This window comes from Danio rerio, chromosome 10 (genome assembly GCF_049306965.1).
Source record: "Danio rerio strain Tuebingen ecotype United States chromosome 10, GRCz12tu, whole genome shotgun sequence".
Taxonomy (NCBI): domain Eukaryota; kingdom Metazoa; phylum Chordata; class Actinopteri; order Cypriniformes; family Danionidae; genus Danio; species Danio rerio.
This window is the reverse complement of record NC_133185.1, coordinates 24,908,035-24,932,704: the sequence shown is the minus strand read 5'-3', so window position 1 is coordinate 24,932,704 and position 24,670 is coordinate 24,908,035. Positions and strand designations below refer to the sequence as shown.

The 24,670-nt window shown below is 34.7% G+C and overlaps 1 protein-coding gene across 3 annotated transcripts in view; it reads left to right on the top strand.

Moving 5' to 3' along the window:
• The first annotated feature begins 5,053 nt into the window (after positions 1-5,053).
• The window catches only part of dok2l (docking protein 2-like), a 31,257-nt gene continuing 11,640 nt past the window's right edge, over positions 5,054-24,670 (top strand). Inside the window, exons 1-4 of one of the 3 annotated variants that reach the window (XM_073914624.1) lie at positions 5,072-5,310; positions 5,401-5,752; positions 9,741-10,037; positions 10,157-10,271. In XM_073914624.1, coding sequence (XP_073770725.1) covers positions 5,693-5,752; positions 9,741-10,037; positions 10,157-10,271 — 472 coding nt within the window. In that variant the 5' untranslated portion in view covers positions 5,072-5,310; positions 5,401-5,692. Of the gene's footprint in view, positions 5,753-9,740; positions 10,038-10,156; positions 10,272-24,670 lie in introns of all 3 variants that reach the window. The other 2 variants (XM_021472246.3, XM_073914625.1) reach the window with 2 other exon arrangements.

Sequence of the window (24,670 nt, the reverse complement as noted above, 5' to 3'; positions counted from 1 at the left end):
TGTTATGTTCACTGTTTCAAAATTCTGCATTTAATGGAATTAGTTCATCCTTAAATGAATATTATCATAATTCACCAATTCACCTTGACCTTCTTTGCTTTCAGGAACTTTGATGTGGAGACTGAAGTATGCAAAGGAGCACTGTCTTGCTGAAGAATTTGCCCTCCCCTGTGGTCTTTAATGTTATGGGCTGCACAAATGTCTTAATACCTCAGGCTGTTAATGTTGCCATCCACTCTGCAGATCTCTCGCATACCCACATACCGAATGTAACCCCAAAACCATGCTTTTTCCTTCAACAAACTTGACTGATTTCTGTGAGGGTCCATGCGGGTTCCAATAGGTGTTCTGCAGTATTTGTGATGATTGGGATGCAGTTCAACAGATGATTCATCTGAAAATCTACCTTCTGCCACTTTTCCAAATGATCAACTAAAAGTCAAGTTATTATTTGTTGCTCTTGCAACTGGGATCGACTACAACACTTTTGTCAAGTAGTGTATGTTTGTATGCTTTATTTTATAGTCAGACAATAAGGGTGTCCCGGTGGTGCAGTGGATAGCACAATCACATCACAGCAAAAAGGTCTCTGGTTCGAGCCCTGGTTGCTTTGGTCGGCATTTCTGTGTGGAGTTTGCATGTTCTCCTCCCAGTGTTCGCCTGGGTTTCCTTTGGATGGTCTGGTTTCCCCCACAGTCTATAGACATGCAGGAATACAGTATAGGTGAATTAAATAAACTAAATTGGCCGAAGTGTATGTTTGGGGGGCGACATGGTGGCGTTATGCTGTCGCCTCACAGCAAGATTGTCGCTGGTTTGAGCCTCGGCTGAGTCAGTTGGCATTTCTGTGTGGAGTTTGCATGTTCTCCCTGTGTTCATATGGGTTTCCTCTAGGTGCTCCCGTTTCCCCCACAAGTCCAAAACAAGCGGTACAAGTGAATTTATAGGCTAAAATTGTACATAGTGTATGTTTGTGAATTAGAGTGTATGGGTGTTTCCCAGGGATGGGTTGCATTTCCCAGGGATGGGTTGTTCATTCCGCTGTGGCGACCCCTGGGGAATAAAGGGACTAAACTGAAGAAAAATGAATGAATGTACAGGATTCTAGTTATTGCTTGCATTTTTGCTAATTGGTTGGTAGCGCATTGCTAAGTATAGTTGTTGGTGGCTGTTAATTGCAAGTATTTTACCTTTTAATGATCAAGTAAAATGGAAATCAGCTTCTTGAATTATGACATGCAGTTAATTGAGCACTATAAAGGTTTGAAGATGACTCAACTGGCAGGTTTCAGGCTCTCAACCAAACCACAAGATTTTACGACAGAAAATTTCAGTCAGCTGTAGCTTTGCCAGCCAACAGCTCATTCAGAGTGTTCAGTGGAGTGAAAGAGAGCGTGGAGACACCACAGGATTAGATGCTTTTTTCATCCAGAGTTTGTTTGCTGCTATTATTGTATTGGTTTTATCACACTGTGACTCAGAATTGCTTTCTGTTTTTCTACTTGGTAATTGACATCTCCATATATTTTTAACAAAACTGATTTCGGGTCCTTGATTCTGATTATTTGAGCAGTGTTTGAAGACGTTGTGAATTATTTTATAAACAAACACCTGTGGCATTTTACGTCTGTGTTTCTGTCATTTGATGTATTTATTATTTCAGTAGGATTAACTGTTTAAAATTCCCTATTAATGGCCAGGAACTATAAAAATACGCTACAAAAAATTAAAATAACACTGGTAATGATATTATACTGTTAAACTGCACAATAAAAATTCATTCATTAATTTTTCTTCAGCTTAGTCCATTTTTTTATCAGGGGTTGCTACAATGGAATAAAGTGCCAACTATTCCAGCACGTTTTACAGCAGATGCCCTTCCAGCTGCAACCCAGTACTGGGAAATACCCATACACTCTCACATTCACACACGCACTCATAGACTATAGGGCCATTTTTTAGTTCATCTAATTCACCTATAGCGCATGTCTTTTGTGGGGGACACTGGAGCAACCGGAGGAAACCCATGTAAACACAGGTAGAACGTGCAAGTTCTTTTCAGAAACACCAATTGGCCCAGCTGGGACTCAAACCAGCGACCTTCTTGCTGTGATGCGACAGTGCTAACCACAGTTAAAATTATTTAAAAATATATTTCCAGAAGCCAAATTAAAACATACAAAAAGTTAAATATAACAATGAAAATTAAATTTAAATGTTATCTTGGCAACTAATTGAAATAAACAAGTCTTAAACCTACACAACTAAAATGAAGATTTATTTAAAAAAATTAAACAAATACTAATAAAATGCTAAATAAAGTACATCTGAATTGATTAAAGTAACATTTTTATATAGAGAACATTCAACATTTTAACAAATTACCAAACAAACAAAACAAACTTTGTAAAATTTCAAAAGAGTATTTTCTTACAAAACATATTCCAGTGATGAAACTACTGAAATGCCAAAAGACAGTGGGAAGTCACAAGGCCAAAGACTGCCTTTGCACAGAGTGGAGGTTTCAGCTGCAGTCTTTGACCCTTTTGCATGAATTCTATATTCAGTTTTGATGCAAAATAACTGCACATGTATTTATACATAATTTATGAAATACAAATTCTTTTTATTTTGAGATCATATAATCCAACAATGAAGTAGTTACAATACAAAAATGTGAAAAGAAAAATATTACAAGACAGACTTGAGAAATAGCCCCAAAGTAATGTTGTCTTGTAAGAATTTACAAGACTGAGCTATTTTCTTTAATTGCTAACAAGAACCTTAAACATAACAAATGATAGTGTTTTCAAGTAAATTGCATTTATTACAGTATCAACAGATTCATTTTTAGATTTATAGACTGTTTTTGTATATGGTACTTCCCCTTACATCATTATTAAATTAATCACCAAATTCTGCTCTAAAATATTATTATACAGATTTTATGAAGAGATTTGATAAATATTCATTTATACATTTTTTTACACACTCATTCACACACGTACACTATGGACATTCATTCATTCATTTTCTTTTAGGCTTAGTCGCTTCATTAATCTAAGGTCACCACAGCAGAATGAACCGCCAACTTATGCAGCATATGTTTTATGCAGCAGATGCCCTTCCAGCTGCAACCCATCACTGGAAAACACTCATACACTCTCATTCTCACACACATACACCATGGACAATTTTAACCTACCCAATTCACCTGTACCACATGTCTTTGGACTGTGAGGGACACCAGAGCACCCAGAGGAAACCCACGCAAACATGAGAAGAACATGTAAACTCCACACAGAAATGCCAACTGACCAAGCCGAGGCTTGAACCAACAACCTTCTTGCTGTCAGGTGATCGTGCTACCCACTGTGACACCGTGACGCCCATTTGATAAATATATTGACTATAAATCCCAAAAAATGGTGTCGCCTTACAGCAAGAAGGTCGCTGGGCTGCAGGTTTGAGCCTCGGCTTGGGAGTTTGCATTTTCTCCCTGCATTTGCGTGTGTGTGTTTGTGTGTGTGTGTGTGTGAATGTTTCCCAGAGATGGGTTGCGGCTGGAAGGGCATCCGCTGCGCAAAAATGTGCTGGATAAGTTGGCGGTTCATTCCGCTGTGACTGTCGATTAATAAAGGGGCTAAGCCGACAAGAAAATGAATGAATGAATCCCAAAAGTTTAAATACACATTATAAAAGAAGCATTCTCACTTAAAGTAAAACAAAATGCATGTAGTTTTCTCATATATTTATAAAATCTTTGGTGAGAGTATTTACTAAGGTAAATCCCATACTTTTTTTCTGATCATATTGTACATTTAGGCAATACTGTTGTTCTACATATTTATTTAATGTAAAGGTTATAAAATGTAAACTAGTATCTATAATTTTCACATCATCGATATATGCTGTGATTGAAACATAGAAATAAGCCCAGAAGAAGAAGATACAGTTGAAGTCAGAATTATTAGCCCCTCTGTTTATTTTTTCCCCCAATTTCTTTTTAAAGGAAAGAAGATTTTTCAAACACATTTCTAAGCATAATAGTTTTAATAGCTCATTTCTAATAACTGATTTGTTTGATCTTTGCCATGCTGACAACAAATAAGATTTCACTAGATATTTTTCAAGACATTTCTATAAAGCTTAAAGTGACATTTTTAGGCTTAACTAGGTTAATTAGATTCACTAGGCAGGTTAAGGTAATTAGGCAAGTTATTGTATAACAGTGCTTTATTCTGTAGACTATCGAAAAAAAAAATTGCTTAAAGGGGCAAATAATTTCGACCTTGAAATGCTTTTTATAAAATTAAAAACTGCTTTTAATGTAGCCGAAATGAAGCAAATAAGACTTTCTCCAGAAGAAAAAATATTATCAGACATACTGTGAAAATTTCCTTGCTCTGTTAAACATCATTTTTGGAAATATTTAAAAAAGAAAAAAAATACATGGGAGGTTAATAATTCTGACTTCAACTGTATGAGCCAATTTTTCAAAACAGTATTTGGCCAAAACACAACTGTAAAAAATAAATAAATATTGCAACCTATTTTTTTTTTTTTTTATTAAAACAAATGAACTTTTCGGGCCACCTCAACTCACATCACATCAGTCAACCTGACTAAAAACACCCAATTAAACTTTGTTAGCTGATTAGATTGGCTATTAAATAAATTAGTGTAACATGAAAAAAACATTTGCAGTCATGACTTTTCATGACATTAAACTAATCATTGAAAAAAAAAACATTTAAAGATGTCCAAATAAACCAATTAAAATTCAGAAATGTAATAAATATTTTAATGGAACATGATCTTTACTTTCTGTCCCAATAATTAAATTTTTCTCAAAGATATACCAGTGAAACATAAGACTATAAATTACATACATTTCATCAAATACTGTATTGCATAAAACTCTATAGTTAAATGCTGATACGAATTAAGGAATCAATCAGCTTGCCGTCCTACACATATAAGGGCCTGAAAGACGCCATATTTGTGAATGAGCTGTAATAGCAGCTGTTGGCCACAAAGGGGCACTCTAGACACATGACCAAAACATAAAGAGGCCTAAACATGATTATTTCCAACTGGCCAGATTCCTGACAGCAGTTCTACACAGAGAAACAGAATTAAGGTTACAAAAGTATACATATAACGCACAATTTGATATGCACAAACACTCTCAGTGTGTTAAATTTTAGATCCTATCCACTGAAAAGGATGCAATTCGTCAGATCATGTTAATCTAATTTTCACTGATATGCTGAACACAGCTTCGCACAGCATTCACTGTGACTAAAGGTAAATTTCTTAAGTTATCCTGCAAATCTGTGATTCTGATGTGATGCTGTAGCAGGATGTTGAATAGATTCAAACGTTTCGTATTTGCAGGGTCTTCAGTTCAGACCTAAATAGTGTCAAACAGGAAGAATCTTAAAAGAAGGAAACCAACGCCACCACATACACACACACACACACACACACCCACTCATCTGACTTCTCCAAGAGACAGATTTAGACTTCATCTTAGACAGGAAGAATGGCTGACAATGTACCTAAGGTCAGTCCGCAATTCACAGCTATGCATCTCATAGTCATTCAGACAGCCTGAAAGCAGAGTGCAATCAAAGGAGAGCGTAGAGAAAGAGAAAAACAAGGTAAAGAAAGGCCCAGCGGAGGAGCCATGGAGGAGGACATCAGGAGAAAAGGGATGCTTTACTTTCATCAGCAGCGCTTCGGCAAGGTGAGGCGCAATGCCCTTTTCTGGAGATTTATAAGTGGGGTTTTTAGCAACATTTTTCTGTAAGTTAAATGAAAGGAGAAGTACTTACATCAGCGGACTGACAACTGCAACGCTCAGATGTGTGGCTGCAGCCACTGGAATGGAGAACAAGAGCACACAAAAAGTTAACATTAAAAAACACAATTATAACTGTCTAATCTAATTTGCTTTTAAAATGCATCAGGTCTTCGCACTTTAAGACAAGATTTGACAAAAATAAAAGACAACAAATGTATTTTAATGTTACTGTAACTTAATATTAAGTGTATCAGGTTTCAACAAATTTATTTTATATAAAATTTCTTCTTTTATCAGTTTGACTCAAAAGAAGAAAAGTTTATTTCATTTGACCAGTGGTGTAAAGTAGATAATTACAAATACTCAAATTACTGTAATTGAGTAGTTTTTCTCAGAAATTGTAATTTACTAAGTTTTTAAAATGTGTACTTTTACTTGGCATTGAGTACGTTTTAATGCAGTACTGGTAATTTTACTCCACAACTTTCCTTCAACCTGCAGTCAGTACTTATTTTTTCTTGTCTATGAAGTCACATAGAAGGTAAATTGAATCATAATAAACTACTCAAGAAATGGCTGATTTATAATTGCAGCAAAGCAAAAGTTTGGAAGCATTAAAAGTGTCCAAGAAGATGTCCAAAATCTTTACACACATTGACCCAGAGACTGTTTAGATGCATGTCACTGATGAGAAGATGACAGATGTTTACTGTATGTTGTACAGTAAAATCAACCAAATCAAAAAGTAAAATTAGGTTGGTTGAACCTAAAATCAACCAAATATCAACATGATGTTACAGCTTGAGGTCGTGTGGCCGTTACCTCTATGATGTCTATCAGATGTTGGATTTTGGTTGCCGTACCTGATGAACCATCACTTTCAAACACAACCTAAAATCAACCAAATATTAGTGTCATTTCACATCGCTATTGAACATCAAAATAACGTTGTGCTTAGACGCTGACTAGACATTGAGTATTAGTCACCTGACATCACAACCTAAATCTAACCAAAAAATTAACGTCTTATGAGGTTGTGTGCCTGCTATAGGCAATAACTAAATGTCTAAAAGTTTAAAATGAACTGAGAAAAATGATTTCAAAGATTTGTTTTGTTGCACAGACAATTTAGTTATAGATAGGACATTGGAAAATTGAATTACATGTTTTAGTGATGACATTTATCTACAATAAATAATCTTGAGCTCAAATTTGACCATTCCCCCCTATTTTAAAGTTACTGTCCTCTGCCTTTGTATTGTATGCAAAAACTTCCACATGATCAATATTGCTGCTCAACATAACAGTTTAAATCCATTAAAAAAAATAATTCTATCACAAAAATAACCCAGCCTAGCCTAAAGATTGACTGGACTGACATGAATGCCAGCAGGTTGGAATAATGATCAATATTCTTGTGGATTAAACATCTCTGTAGACATTAATTTCAGTGGGTTTTATTGGGTTACAAGAAAAGGTAGGAAATGATTTGATGAACTGCGAAGGGACAGATTTTATTTATGATCATGCTACAATGCTGACACTGTCATTCCAGTTAACTTGACTGTATAGTAAAAATATGAATTATAGAGAAAAAATATTTAAAATTATTTAGACTATTAGCCTAGTTTTTCATAGTAATTATGACAGTGAAACAATGGCAGAATATCGTAACTCCAGCCTGCTCACAGTAACCTCATATTGATGCGCAGCTGAACAAAGGCAGAGAATCACAACTAAATTGGAGCATACTAAAACAAAGCCAAAAGAGGCTTAACTGCTTTTATGTTGCTCTGCCTTGGTTTCGCTTGGGCTTTTGGAAGTTACTGTTAAGACAAGATGTTATTTTCTTGAAAAAACAAGGTCTTCATTGTCCCAAAAATATCAATAACTCATTTTTCTCAAAAAACGAAGCTACGGTCTTTTGCCACTGGTCTACAACCCTCTTCTGGGTCTGGTGCCTTTATACATATGTTTACTTCATAGGTCAAAAAGCCAGAATGCCCTACGTTCAAGTGAAACTCATCATTTGCCTGTTTCCCAAGTTCGAACTAAAATAGGGTAGCGAGCCCTTATTCATGTTGCCCACTCATCCCGGAATGGAATACTCTATACAGTCTGAACTAAAAATGTCTGAGCTCATCCCAATTAAATCATTTCGCAACAACAACAGTCCATTTCTCAATGTATGTGTTTTTAACATATTGTAATGTGGTATAGCTGAATAACTAAAGTGAATTTTTATATTATCTTTACCTTTTATTTATTTTTATAATTTATTTTCCTAATTTGTGTGTTGTGGACCTCTTGGCCAGGTCACCCATGTAAATGAAATATAGATCTCAATGGGTTATTTATCTGGTCAAACAAAGAAACACACACTATACCGTTCAAAAGTTTGGGTTCAGTAAGATTTTTAAATGCTTTAAAATAAGCTTATCCTGCTCACCTAGGCTGCATTTATTTAATCATAAAGACAGTATAAAATCGTAAAATATTATTTCACTATGAAATAAATGTTCAAAAGATTTTAAAGACGATTTTTCAGCTTTCGTTCTTCTGAGTCACATTATCCTCCAGAAATTAATCTAGCATTTATTATTATTATTATTATTATTATTAGTAATAGTAAGAAAAGCAATGACTGGAGAAATAATTTAATTTCAAATAACTTCATACAATAAGCAGTTATTTAAATTTTTAATAAATAATTAACAATTAGTTTTTTTTTAACATTTAATTAATTACATTTACAATTATATAGCGATTTTCTGGACACTCAAAGCGCTCTACACATTCCACCACCAGTGTGCAGCATCCACCTGGATGACTCAACGGCAGCCATATCTTACCAGACCGCACACCACACACCAGCTGCTTGGTGAAGAGAAGAGAGTGATGAAGCTAATTATGATATGGGGATGGTTAGGAGGCATGATGGAAAAAGGCCAGGGCTGAAACCCCTACACTGTTTTAAAGGACATCCTGGGATTTTTAACGAAAATATCCAAAGGACGGTGCTCAATGAACATTATAGAGTCTCCTTCATTTTACTGGGGTGTTAGGACCCACACAGACCACAAGTTGAGCATTTCCTGCTGGCCTCACTAACACCACTTCTGGCAGCAACCTAACTTTCCCATGTGGTGTCCTATACAGGTACTGACCAGGCACAGCCCTGCTTAGCTTCAGTGGGCGACTATGTGAGAGTTGCAAAAGGCTAGCTGCTAGCTAGCCAGCTGCCTTGATGAACAAAACAATTTTCTTAAAAAAAAATGAATAAATAAAAAACATGAAAAAAAAGATCCTAAACTTTTGAACGGTGGTGTATTTACTAAACTAATAAAACGTAAAATACTTACGTTTCTACGTGAAATCAGGCTGGTATGTACAATTTTATATTTTTGATAAAAATAAAGATGGGCATGGTTACTTTACTTTTCAAATGTTACTTTAATTAAAAACTAAAAATACAGTAAATATTGAACTTTTACCACAAAATGAACTGCAACCCTGTTTATTCATTCACTTTTATGTGTCATCAAATGATTTTTCTTCTTAATATGCCGGACAAGACTTTGCCATATAATGTTACACTGAATAACAGTATGATGGGATGCATTTTTCTTTATGTAAATTACGATTAATGTATGATAGCTATATTCAAAAACTATAGAAAGAAAGCAAATAAAACGTATTTAAAAACATATTTTCAGTTAAATTATTTCCTTGAAAGTATTTATTACTTAATTTATTAAATAGAACTACTGCTTGGATTATTTGTTAGCTGCATAATGCAACTCACTTTACTCTCTCTCTCTCGTTCCATATATATATAAAATATATATAAATAGCCATACAGTATATAAAACTAGCACCAGCGTAGCACATATTTGACTCTGTTATATATGTCTGTATGTGTTGTTTTCAGAGATGGAGGAAAGTGTGGTGTGTGTTGGTGGCGGAGGGCAGGCGCAGTGTGGCTCGACTGGAGCTTTATGAGCACAAACACTCCTCCTTCAAACAGGGCACCAACAAACGAAAACCCGATTACAAACAGGTGATCCGCCTGCGAGAATGCATTCGCATTTCCAACTGCGACATGGCGGATTGTCCGAAAGACTGTGCCGCTTTTCTGCTCGAGACCTCTGACAAACTATACGTGTTTGCGGGTCTGCAGTCAGAGGTGAAGGACTGGATCAGCAGTCTCTGTCAGCAGGCCTTTCGTGTAGGTTCAGTCACATCAGATACATTACCATAATGATGATGAGCATTTTGATAATTGCTCATAGCACATAATAGATGCATTCAGATGTCACACTCTAGATGTTTTTTTTTTTCTGTCAGGATGTGGAGGCTGAGCAAAGATCACAGAGAGAAAGATGCGTCTGTTCTGAAGCTCCAGGCACTTCACATGTCAGAGAAATGCAGGACAATTCGCTCTATGATACAGCGGAGAACGGTACGATGATTTTCTCACACTCACACTACTGCAAAAAAAGAGATTTTCACTAAAGTTTATATTATTTTTAAACCCATTTACCTTTGTTAATACACTGTAATAAGTCATGAAAAAATTTGTAATTATTAAATAGTTTATACATTTTCTAACTTATTCTTTAAGGGTCCCACTTTATATTAAGTGGCCTTAACTAATATGTACTTACATAGAAATTAATAGTTTGTTACAGTGTACTTATTGTGTCAATACATGTATTTACTGTGTACTTCTGCTTGATTAAATACATGTATGTAGTTACATCTGTAATTAACTTTTGTAATTGCATTTGTAAATACACTGTTGACCATCCCTTACACCTTAACCCACCCATAAACCTACCCATGCCACCAAACCTGTTCATAACCCAACCTCTATCCAAACTCAAGAGCACCACAAGTGTTCTCAAATACATTATAAACACAGTAAGTACATTGTATTAATTTTTTTTATGTAAGTACATAGTAGTTAATGACACTTAATATAAAGTGGGACCTTTTTAAGTAATAGTTGACCTAAAAACTAAAAATACAGCATAATTTACTCACCCTCAAGCCATCTGTTTCCTATCAGATGAATAGTCAGAGTAGTTTATAATTTTATCCTGGCTATTATATGCTGTGTAATGGTGTTGGATAGTGGCTTTTATTTTGAAGCTTTCAAAAGCACATGGAGGGGTTGAACACATACATGTTTTATATTCCTTATCATTTTATGGAGCTTCTGCTTTGAATGTCTGTTTTGTCATCCGTCTAATGGTGTATGTTAGTCATGGACAACGAGCATTCGATTGATGCCGAAAGTCATTGATTGGAGTTTTTATGAGCAATATCACACGAGTAGCAGTGCAATGTGGCTGTATATTGGCACTGATGGGAGGCGTGCGTTGGCTCGAGGCTGCAGGCGGAGTGCCTGAGTCTCCCACCAATGATGATATACAGCCATACCGCACTGCTACTCATGTGACATGGCATTTATACAACAGTCCGATGGCACAATCGTGTGTATAAAAAAGAAAATCAAACATGGAGAGACTAAAAATACTTTTGTACAAGGAACTACTTTCTTCCACCACTCATTCACATCTGCAGCTGACGTCAGAACAGCAGAAACCATTGCTACTTCACCAATGTCACTTAAGAGCTAGTATTTGAATGATTCTCTAACATTATGTCTAAAGTGATGACAAAACAGGTGATTTTGCTTACATTTTAAGATTACAAAGCTGAGCGTCATGAAATGCCATCAGTCTACAAAGATATTTCTCAGTATTTCTAGGGGTATCACAATAATTAACCCCAAAAACTATGATATAAATACAGTATAAATACTATGACCCAAACTATGATATAAATACAGTACAACATACAAAGGACAGAGATCAACTTAGAAAGTCACTTACCTGTTTTGTAATGACTTGATGATTTATAGTGATTGATGATTTAATGAGTTTTCCACCTCTAAGGGCTTATTTTACAGTCTCTGTCGCCATCTGGTGGCAAAGCGTCAAACATCTTTGCTCTGCTCAGTATGACAGGCTCATGTATGCTAATGCGCTGTCTCTCTGAAATTATAAATATTTAAAAAATAGGCACTATCCTTATAAATAAACTGCATATTGCAATCTAAACAACTACATTCTTGCCTAAAAAAGCCTCAAAAGTCCATTATTTTGTCCAACAGCTGCAATATTTGTAAAACTTTGTCAAACTGTCAGCCAATCAGATTCAATAACCAGACAGAAGTGTTGCATAAAATGATATATATTTTAAATTATTCTGTTACAAAAATGAGATATCAAAACTAGGGATGCCTTCAAGTTCACTCATGAACTTTCCTTGCCTTGTTCCCTTGGGGAATCCCCAATGCCATTTTGAAGTGAGTTCCACTTTATCCATGAATGAGGGAAGCTTACATGGACATACCCTTAATTTGTCGATTTTGACCGAGGGAGCAAGTCGACTTCATATTGTCCACCCCAGCACCTATACATCCCAGAATGCAATGTGAAAGTGAAGTCACAACAGTGTGGTTCCCAAGTGCTCAAGACCTTCATTTAAACCAATTCAGATGTTCTGTCTGTAGTGGACACTTGTGTAACATAATCAATGACGTTCATCTGAGGAAACTAGACAGAGAGGAGTAAGCGTTTGAAGGGCGTGAGGAAATTGGACTGGAATGTAGCCCAGATGTTGTCAGCAAGATGGCGGTAATAATATTTTTCAGGATGATATGGATGCCCATTCAATTCATTTTCAGCAAAGCAAACATTTTCATGACTTTCCTCTAAATTTATCCCCAACCACATGCATGTAGGGCCATAATGATTAAAAAAAAGACTATTTTACCCCCAACATTAAAATAACAGTTTGGTTATCCATTTATGCTATTAAGATTTTTATACATATTTTATTATATGCATTGTATGTGTTTCAATGATTTTTTGAAATTAAAACCCCTTTAAAGTAAACCACCTTTTAAAAATATGTGACTAATGTAATAACTTTAATTTCGAACACAGTTTTATTATCTCTCCAGCCTATTATTTCATATAGCAGGACAGCTCTTTAAAGCATCTGTTGGAGGGACAGAAAGGAGAGGGAGTGAAGCTATTTTAGGTTGTCCTATTGCAAGGACGAACAGCCTCTTTTTCAAGCGAAACCTCAGGCCTGAGTCAAATTGCCCATTTGGGCCACAGGTGGCCAACCTTGATTCCATTAAAGGACAGGAAAGAGGGGACACTGTTTTCAGGTGTATGTATAGAGAGCTCATTCAGGGGAGACGACAAATGAAATGAAGCAGAGGGATGCAAGCTGTCCTCAAATTCACCCAAGGCCACTTGGTATTGACTTCCTGCTTCTTCCTTTTCATCTACCTCAAGATTTCTATTGGCTCTTGAGTATCATTGACAACAGGACACTTCTTTTGTGGTGCTCGCTCTAAGGCAGGCATCACTATTAAGTTTTTGCTGCATAACTCTGTGGATACAGTTAGATGCTGCATTTGATCACTCTGCCATCGAATGGTTGACATATCGTCAGTTGCCGAGTGTAAAAAGTACTTCAAAATGCTACTTAAAAGTGAAAGTACACATACTGAGAGTAAAATTCCAGCCAAACAAATGTTGGGTAAAAGTAAAAAAGTACAGCTTGAAATTATACTGGAACTACCAGAATTCTATTACAACTAGAATGGCCATTATAGTTGTTCAATCTAACTGTTAATAAAAGACTGTACTGATTAGAATTTTTTGTCACGTCATATTTCAACGCAATCTCACTGCAATTCATAACTTTTTGATTTAATGACTAATTCGGATGAATTCGTACAATCTAAACCGTACAATTTAGTACAATTTGTTCATCACCCAATGACAGTTAGGGGTGGGGTTAGGTTCTTTTTAAAATTTTACATTTTCGTCGACTGAACTCATACAAATTCGTACAAATTAGCCACTAAACTGACAAAACGTAAAATACTTACGTTTTCTCATGAGATCAGGCTGCATATTTACATTCAAAGTATTTTTACATTCTTAGCTTCTTAGGTTTTAGAATTAACCCAGCAGGCACTGGACGTCAACATGATGTCAGATTGACATTGTACTCCAACCTTGTGGGACATTGCATCTTGTTTGGAAAAGAAAATCGAGCTGACATCAGAACCCAACATCAGGCCAACATCAATGTCCAACAATGGACAGACATTGCATTTTGGTTACTTTCCAACACACCCAAAAACCTCAAAATTTCTGTCTGTAAATATAAATGTCTGTATTTGACCTCACTATGACGTATGTTTTTAAGAATTTGCTCGACGTTGAATTTTGGTCACTTTCCAATAATACAACCTAAAATCAACAAAATATCAACGTCAGCAACCTAAATCTAACCTAATATTAACATCTTGTGAAGTTTTGTGTCTGCTGGAAACTTTTGGAGTTTCTACAGTTATTATCCAAAAACTATGATCTTTTTGTAATATATAGCCTATAATTACTAAACCACCCTCAAAGGTGGGTTTGTCTGTTAAGCGGGAAAGCAAAGCAATTAAAATGTTGTTTTTAAAATAGATATTAAGTAATGTTTTGCTATCAGAAAGTATTTTTTGTTACCAGAAATTTGAGTAAAATATACACATATTTATAAAAAGGCATGGTAGTATAATTATGTTTTATATATTAGTAACGGTATGAAATGAAAAAAAAAAGTGATCAAAATGACTGCCTCGGTACTGCTAGTTTTAAGTTTTAAAAAGTAAAAGTAACCTAGCAAGAATAATAAAACAAGAGTAAAAAGATTTTTGTTAAAATCACTGTAAAAAGCAATTTGTTTCTTTACTTTAAAAAAGTGAGCAAACCTGTTGCCTTAAAAGTGATGAGTTGACTTTACTTTAAAAAGTGACTAAACCCATTGTAACTTACTGTTTTTTTATAATTATGCATATCATTTACTTAGTTAGGGCAAAATGTTTACTCACTTTTTAAAAGTAAAGTCAACTAATCGCTTTAAAATCAACAGGTCTAATAATATCTATTTTACAGTGGAGCTCACAACAGATTTAACATGCACTCATCTTGTGCATTTCAATTAAAAGATAAAAGATGGCAAAATTTACATAACAAGCTATAAAACAGCAACAGAAATTTATTTCCTTAAAGATTTAACTGAAGCTAAAATGTGCAGTGATATATGCGAAAACAAACATCATTGTTTTTTGCATGTCAAGCACATATTTGAGAGTCCATTTATGTGCATAAGATGAAAGAAGATCATACAAGTACTTTTTAAGTTTAAATAAAAACTACTGTTTTATTTTCCAGAAATGTATGCAAATAATTTTTTTTATATCAGTTTAATCTGTAATTGAGCAAATCACAATCCCCCCTAAAAATACTTAAAACTGTAATCAAATAAAATTACTCATTGTTGTAAAAATATAGACACACAAATTAGCTAAGCTTTTACAGTTAATACTGTATTGGTTTGTTTATATATACTGATATACTATTTACTATACTCAGTTTAACTGTCAATGAATACCAAAGCAAACCATCATAAAATTGTTCAAAAAAGGACCTGGCCCTTCAAAATATCCAGCATGATCTCACAAGTTCAGTCCTACGAAAATGTGTGATTTTCAACCCTAAACTCAACTGTCATTGGGGAATAAGCAAATCGTATACAATTGTGCAAATGATATCCTAGGAATTTGTACTAATTAGCCACTAAATCAAAAATTTACGAATTGCTGTGAGATGCAATATTATAAAGACTATTTTACAATTAGCTAACAAACAAGTTGCCTAGCTTTGTAGTTACTATAGCTTCTAGCAATTACGACTTTTGCTCAGACAAACAACACATATTCCTTTCAAAATTAATTGCAATTTTGTTATTAAATTAAAGAAATACTAGCTTTATATTATGCTCACACTTGGGTGTCACTGTCTGACATATCTGACTAATTTTGGATGAAAAAGAGCAGCACACACAAAAATAGGGCTTGCTTTTTATCAGTTCAAGTTGAAAATCAAGAGTCATAAAGGGCTCTGGTTGTGTTCTGCAAATGCTTCTAGCAGCACTTGCAGAGAGACTGACAAAGAAGATGAGCAAGAGTGAGAGGAAGAGAGGTGAATAAAACTTGTCTGACTGTAAACCAGTACTTTGTGTACTTGAAGATGTTTCTATTTTAGTCTAAGACATGACGCATCACATCCTCATTTTGCTGCATGCCATGCCATCACAAATAACTGGCAGATATGGACTTCTTCTCTGCCAAAAATGAGATTAAAATCTACTTGAAAATATATTTGAGCAGAAATATCAAAACCTATAATATTTTGTAATCTTATTACAAATTTATTTTTGTAGAAATGTCCTCGTCATTTATACTAGTGGTAAAGTTGAATTTTCAGCATCATTACTTCAGTCTTTAGTGTCACATTATCCTTCTATCTATCTATCTATCTATCTATCTATCTATCTATCTATCTATCTATCTATCTATCTATCTATCTATCTATCTATCTATCTATCTATCTATCTATCTATCTATCTATCTATCTATCTATCTATCTCTCTATCTATCTATCTATCTATCTATCTATCTATCTATCTATCTATCTATCTATCTATCTATCTGTCTGTCTGTCTGTCTGTCTGTCTGTCTGTCTGTCTGTCTGTCTGTCTGTCTTCTGTCTGTCTGTCTGTCTGTCTGTCTGTCTGTCTGTCTGTCTGTCTGTCTGTCTGTCTTCTGTCTGTCTGTCTGTCTGTCTGTCTGTCTGTCTATCTATCTATCTATCTATCTATCTATCTATTGTACTTTATTATAAAGACAATAATAATACAATAATATTAAATAAATGCAGAAAATGTATTAATTAAATGATGTAATATATAAAATGTCATGTATTATCACACATAGTTATAGTTTTACACATGCACACATTTAGACCATTCATTCGATAGTAATTCATACAAAACATTTCCATTCTGAATATGCTAGAAATTATTGGAGTATTATATGCCATTCTGAACATAGTCTCAAATTCCAGTGTCCTTGCTTAAGGACTGAGCAAATAGCTTTTAATTATGAGCAAATCGCCAGACTTGGCAGAACATGAAATGATTATGTTCATCATCCTTCTCTTAACTGTTTCTTAATGCCGCTTATATTTCATTTTCTCCAATGTACATTCCATAAAATAGCAATTATTCAGACATAACGTACAGATTAAGCGATCTCTGAAAGGAATAGACTAATCTAGTTGTCAAACTGACCTGAAATGCTTCCCAGTCTCTTCAGTTGAGTGATGGTGACTTTAAAGCAGCCCTTCATTATAATTTCTCTCGTTCTTTTTTTTAACTTGAGTTAGTGTGTAATGTTGCCGTTTGATTATAAACAATATTCCCAAATTATATTATGCTCAAAATCGAATGCTAAAGGATATTTTTTCTTTCAGAGTATTCATTTTTAATGTCAGGCGGCAAGGTGGCTCAGTGGTTAGCACAGTCACGTCACAGGAAGAAGGTTGCTGGTTCAAGTCCCGGCTTGGCCAGTGTGCATTTCCAACACAATCTTGCGGTAATTCGTAACGGCTAATTCGTATTAATTTTTACAATCTAATTCATACAATTTAGTAAGATTTGCTAATCACAATGACGGTTGGGTTTAGGGGCGAGTTTTGGTGCCACGCCTCCTTTTTAAAATCATACATTTTTGTACGACTGAACTCCTAATTAGCCACTAAACTGACAAAATCTAAAATACTTATGGTTTATTGTGAGATTAGTTGGCATTTCTGTGTGGAGTTTGCATGTTCTACCCGCCAAATGCACAAAGAGTGTTAAAAGTCATCAGAATCATTATATTTCAATGGTAGCCGGTGGCAATAAGCAGTGAGAAGCAGTGTGGACGTCGAGGAAGGTTCAAATCAAGTCAACTTTTTGGTAATGAGCTATGACGCGGTTTGTCGGCAAGTAATCCACTTTTTAAGTGGTGACGTGTTGGTGACGTATGTAATACTGTTTCCGGGTCCAGATGCCACTCATTTGGGTTGAGAAATTATTCGTTTTTGATTACTTTTTATTCATATAATACATTAAAGTTAATTTTTTAAATAAAGTCACAGTGTACACAACAATCTCTGGGCTTGCTGCATCACAAATACCAAAATTTTAACAATTTATAAAAAAATGAATTACTTTCTGGCCATTGGATATTTGGCATGGACATATATATTGCAACTGTGATTTTCGAAAGTATTAAATCGCTTTGTAAATATTTATTATTACCATTTCATGAGTCTCCCCATACAGTTGAATAGAGCGCTTGGACCCAGAAGCCGCTTCGCGTGACGTCACACTTAACAAGCGGATCGGAATGTAAAAATCCACCACTTGAGAGGATTCCAGAGAACACTGTCCTGTGAACTTTGGGTCCAACCGCATTTGTTTCCAAGGGTTTTAATATTGCGGTTGCCTAATTTTCAATTATTTACGATGTATTCTTAGTGACATACATGAAAAAGGAGCGTACTGGCGAGTTGATCTGCATTAATGTTATATATGTTTTTTTCTTATAAAAAGTGGGACTCTCACTCTAACTATAATGACAAAACAAAACTTTATTACCTCTTCAAAATATTTCAGATATATGGACACATATTGGATAAGTGGAGCAAAGCCACAGCATACACAACAACTTAATCTTCCAAAGTTACATTTTTTTTATAAAAAGCGTGCAACATTTTTACGCAATAAAGCATGTTTTATGCGGAAATGTAATTGATTTGGGAGACGTAGTGGCGCAGTAGGTATTGCTGTCGCCTCACAGCAAGAAGGTTGCTGGGTCGCTGGTTTGAACCTTGGCTCAGTTGGCATTTGTGGAGTTGTGTGGAGTTTGCATGTTCTCCCTGCGTTTGAGTGGGTTTCGTCCGGGTGCTCCTGTTTCCCCCACAGTCCAAAGACATGTGGTACAGGTGAATTGGGAAGGCTAAATTGTCTGTAGTGCATGTATGTGTAGATGTTTCTAAGAGATGGGTTGCGGCTGGAAGAGAATCCGCTGGGTAAAAATGTGCTAGATAAGTTGGCGGTTCATTCCGCTGTGGTGACTCCGCATTAATAAAGAGACTAAGCCGAAAAGAAAATGAATGAATGAATGTAGGTGATTTGCTGATATGCTGCAACAGCCACTTTAAATATGAGATCAATGTATTGAATTTTGATGCTCTAGCCGGTAGAGCTGTGAAGGTAGACATCGTTGTTGACAGGGTTGACGTTGTTGACTTTGAAGCTCTCACAACCTTTGGTGTGAACGCACAGGGGACTAAGCCGAAGAATTTTAATGCCTATTAAAGTTTTACTCTGTGGCTTTGGTGCATTTATCACAACACTATTTACAATTGCATTTCTCAAAGCAATTAGTCATTTGTCCACATCATATTAGCAGTTTCTTATTCATTTCCAAAAAATTGCAAATGCTTTTGGACATGCATTAACTGCTTTCATAAAACTCACTGCTGTTGTATAACATTAACATTTGCTTCTGTCATGTCAGTCAAAATTAACTAAACTTGTGAATGCTGAATAGTCATTCCATATGAAACTAACCGTCCTCATTTCATTACTTGAGTCATTATATACAAAAACGTTGAACTAGTTGTCAAAATCTGTCAAGCAAATTTTTATAAAACTTTTTTAAAAATCCTGAAAATGTCTTCTAAAATGAACAATTTGATGAATGATTTACAGACCTGTGTATGTTGTAGGTTCAGTTCCAATATGTACTGCAGTATTGTTTACAGTTGTGCACAGCTCTACCCAAAGGAAGTTTATGTTTGTTGAAAATAAGGGTGTATTTATTCTTTCATACAATGCTGTGAACAAATTAGAATTGCAAAGAGCAAAGGCAGTAAAAATGTGAAACATACATATTCAGTATCTTGTACTCAGATACCTCACTAAATGCAGTGATAACTAACTTTACTGTAGTTTTCAAATGCCTGTGCAAATAGTATATAGTTTTGTCTTGAGCATTTTACTTTTTTGCATTAGAAAAAAAATGTAAACAGAGTAAACCGTCATAATGAAAACATGACAAAGCCATTTGACTACCTTGTTCATGTTCAATGGTGTCAGGACTTTTCATCTTGATGACACTGACACTTTCATTGGCATGAATACTTGATTTTGAGAAATGAGCTGTCCATTATGAGCAAGTGACATGCTTTTGCAGGTTATTAACTAGGTTTTGCAGTTTGTACTAAATGTTTTGAGAAATGAATTAACTGTTGTGCAAATGTAAATAATGTTGTGAGAAATGCACCAAAGCCACTGGGAAAAACTGTAAACAAAAGGCAGGTATATGAACCACAATTAAAATGTACATATACCCCACCCCCACAAATGGCATTTCCTGAAAACATCACATAGGAAGTCTAGCTGACCAGCGCTTTATAAAAGCAGAAAGTCAAAAACTTGTTTAGGTAAACTAGGGGTGTAGAATAAAGGTAAAATATATGAAAAAAAAATTTTGTTTAAAAAAACAAAAAAAACAAAAAAAAAAAACAAGTGCACTATAAATACAACCAAGCCTTGGAAAACATTTGATTGACCAGCACTTTAAAGATGCTGGAGGTCAGAGCTGCTGCAGCTCAGGGATGATTGGATTGCAGCCACATCCTGATCGATTTGATTGGATGAGGAAGAATGTTTGGTGGATGATGATTTTTATAGAAGCTTGACGTTTAAGAAAAATAACCTGGAAGCAGGTGGAGACCAAACTTGTTCAAATGACCTCTGCAAGGGGGAGAAAAACTCATCAGAGAGGAAAGAAGGATTTTCTCACTTTTGAAGGATCTCTTTTTGTTTGTATTTTTTTTCAAGCGCTATCAAGTATCGTGCAGTACTGAAACCACAAGTTTAAAACTGTTCACACAATAGTCTAAATGCAGAACAAACTGTGAACCATTTCTCGTGCTAAAACACATGCAATAATAAATGCATGCAACAAACACATTGTTTAAAACACTATTCTCAGTCACACTCTTCAAGCAACATTTTCAACACTTTTTTCCACATGCTAACAACATCTAAAATTCTAAATTGCAAAATTCATTCATTTTTGCCATATTATTTTAAAATATAGAAACTCTTTCCACAAAATGACAATCATTACAAATTGACCAGATTTTTAGCTGAAAGCCTGCTCAGGATTCCTACTTTAGTGCCATTATATATTTTTTATTTATTATTTATTATTTATTTATTATTTTATTTATTATTTATTATTTGTTTTGTAAAAAAGGATAGCTTACAAATCATTTTGTAAGGAAATATTTATAAAATATGGTAATACAGGTTGGTAGGGAAAGAAGAGTGATAGCTAGATTATGACACTGACAGTGGGATTGCATAGAGAACAGAGTATGCAAATTATATGAGTACAATATAATGTCTACATTTTCACATGTACTAACATTTCGAAGTGAATTAAAATACATTACAGATATTGTTTTGTTGTGCGATCCATAGCTTGCCTCTCTGACTTGCAGTTTAGGAAAGGTTTTGAAAAATTTAAACCTACAATTGTCACATGCAATGTAAATCTTATCACAAAAATCGTATCACACATTCTTTAGCACATTCAAGACAGTAAAAAGGTAAAAAGTTAAATTACATACTGAAATAGGAAACAATTCATTCGAAATTCAAAATTAAAAGGAGTTCTTTTCTGCAATGCTCCGTGCTGTTAGTGTTTTTAGGTCAGTGCATTATGAAATGTTTTCTGAATGAGAATTGTTCTCAGTGGTTTGGTGAGACAAGCTTACTTTGAGCTGTATATGATCTATTGTGTTGGTCTGCATGAGTTTCAGAGGTGAGCTGAACTGTTTTGTCAAAAGTCATGTTGGTAATGCACACTGTGTGAACAGCTTTGAAAATGTGGCTTCAGTTCTGCACAATGCTTGATAGCGGTTAAAAATACCCTGTGCTACTAAGGTTTGTTTTAGTTTGTGTAAATGTGTAATTTATGTGTAATTCTTTCAAGAGTTTATGTCACTGGTTGAATAGATTGAATGATTGATGTAAGCAATAAAATGAGTGTACAGGTATGTCATACAAGACAATATAAGAATCTTTGATTTAATAAATCATTACATGTACACACACAATACATTTAATGAAAAATCTAAAAACAACAACAACAACAACAACAAAATGAATATGAATTTAGAAAAACTGAATATATATTTAATGCTGCAATGCAGTGGTTCTCAAACTGTGGTACAGGTACCACAAGTGGTACGCAGGCTTACTTCAAGTGGTACCCAGAGGAATCGCTGAAAAATTCAAGAAAAAAAAAAATGAACACACTTTTAACCCTTTGACGCCTACCATAACAACAATGTGATCAGGAAATAAAGTTTAATAGGCTAAACTTTTTATTTTCATTTTTCTAATGTTTGTTATTTGTTCTATCATTTGAGGTTATTTTCCTCCCCACACTTGTAACAGTTGTTGGGGGTGTATCTCGTATTTTTATATCCCAATGTTGACAGGTATAGTTTAATCACTTGCTTCTCTGACACACATAGCCTACTCTAACGAGCAGTGAGCAGATCTAATTTCTAATTTAAATATGTAAATTCAATTCATATATTTAAAAAACAAGTTAACGTTTAGATTTCAAAGATATACAGATAAGTCATAAATACATGCAACATATATTTAAAAATGTATCAAACAGAGTTATTTATGAATATTGGCATATGGTATAACCTGTATTTATGAGGTCCAAGAAACATTAGCAGGTTTTGATGAATAGGCTACTTTATGATAATACTTAACATTTAAGTGCAGCAGTTTCCTTTTTACTTTTTAAGAACAGTGCCATTTTTAATTAACTTTTAAAATCACACTTTAATTTAAACGTTGACGTTTCATTTATCTTTTTTTTTTACCTGTAAGTGTGTTATTGTTCAAACTACTTATTATGTTTAAAGTGGCTGACAATAATAAATATTAAAAATAATAAGAATTAATCTGCCACGTTTGTGAACTGTGCAGAGCTGTAGCCGCTTAAATAGGCCTCCTATGTATTTCAACACCAGTCATTATGGTGGTACTTGGAGAGACAATTTTTTTGCGCTTGCTTATAGAGAATAAAATCTTTATTTCGGGATTACCACTCTTAATAAATACACTTGCATATAAAGTAAATAGTATCTCAAAGCATTTACTGGGGCACGTGCCCTAAATCCACCCGCGTGGGGCCTACCTGGGCTGGCCCGCCATTTTTTATTCATAATAATAAGATGAGCATGAGCAGCGTGGCTATATTTTCGGCGTTCATGTTCACAAACGGGACTTACTGTAACCTGCAAAGCAGCATTTCAGCATCAAGCAGGAGAGGTGCGTTCGTGCGTACATGCGTGGGGCGTGCGGGTACATTGCTTTTATTAGCGTTGGTTCGGTTGCACAAAGAGAATAACGTCTTTTTTTCGGGATTACCACTCTTAATAAATAAACTTGCATATATAATAAATCGTACCTTGAAGCATTTACCAGGGCACCTGGGATGGCCAGAATTATTATTTATAATAATAGTTTACATTTAAGTACAGCAGTTTTCTATATACATGCAACATATATTTAAAAATTGATCAAACAGAGTTATATGAATGTTGTATAATGAGTGTATAACCTGTATTTATCACCTACATAATAGCACATTTTAATTTAAACACTGTTGTTTTATCTTTTTTTTTCACCTGAAAGTGTTTTATTGTTCAAACTATTTATTATGTTTAAAGTGGCTGACAATAATAAACATTCATAATAATAAGAATTAATCTGTCACGTTTGTAAACTGTGCAGAGCTGTAGCTGCTTAATTAGGCCTACTATGTATTTCAATACCAGTCATTATGGAGATACTTGGAGAGACAATTTTTTCTAAGGTGGTACCTGGTGAAAAAAATTTGAGAAACACTGCTGTAATGTATAGTAAAAAAAAAAACAAATATTTATATTTATCATTTCTTGTGGCCTTAGTCCCTTTATGAATCCGGGGTCGCCACAGTGGAATAAACCGCCAACTTATCTAGCAAGTTTTTACGCAGAGGATGCCCTTCCAGCCCCAACCCATCTCTGGGAAACATCTACACACACATTCACACACACACTCATACACTACGGACAATTTAGCCTACCCAATTCACCTGTACCGCATGTCTTTGGACTGGGGGAAACCGGAGCACCCGGAGGAAACCCACGCAAAGGCAGGGAGAACATGCAAACTCCACACAGAAACGCCAACTGAGCCGAGGTTCGACCCAGCGACCTTTTTGCTGTGAGGCGTCAGCCCTACTTATTCCGCCACTGCCTCACCCCTAATATTTATAGTTGTGAACAAATATTTAAAAATATATAGTTTAAACATAGTTTATAAATAATAAAATAATATATAATATTTATATAATATTTGCTATAACCAAAAATACATAGTTGGGTTGTTTTGTTTTACCACAAATTATTTAAATATTAAGTAAAGATAATTTTCCATGAAGATATCTAGTAAATATCTTTTTTAATATATCAATACTCATTTTTTATCAGTAATGTTGCTAAGAACTTTTTTATTTTTAAACTCTGGGATTTAAGATTTTAAATAGATGTATCTCAACTAAATATTGTCTAACAAACAATAAATCATTGCAATTAATTTATGAAATTCAGATTTCAGGTTATGTATAAATGTCAGTTTTCTAAGTTTGACGCTTATGGTTTTGTGGTCTAGGGTATAATATTTGAAATTGTGTTTTAAATAATTCCTCAACACAGAAAGTAAAAGCTTTCACTT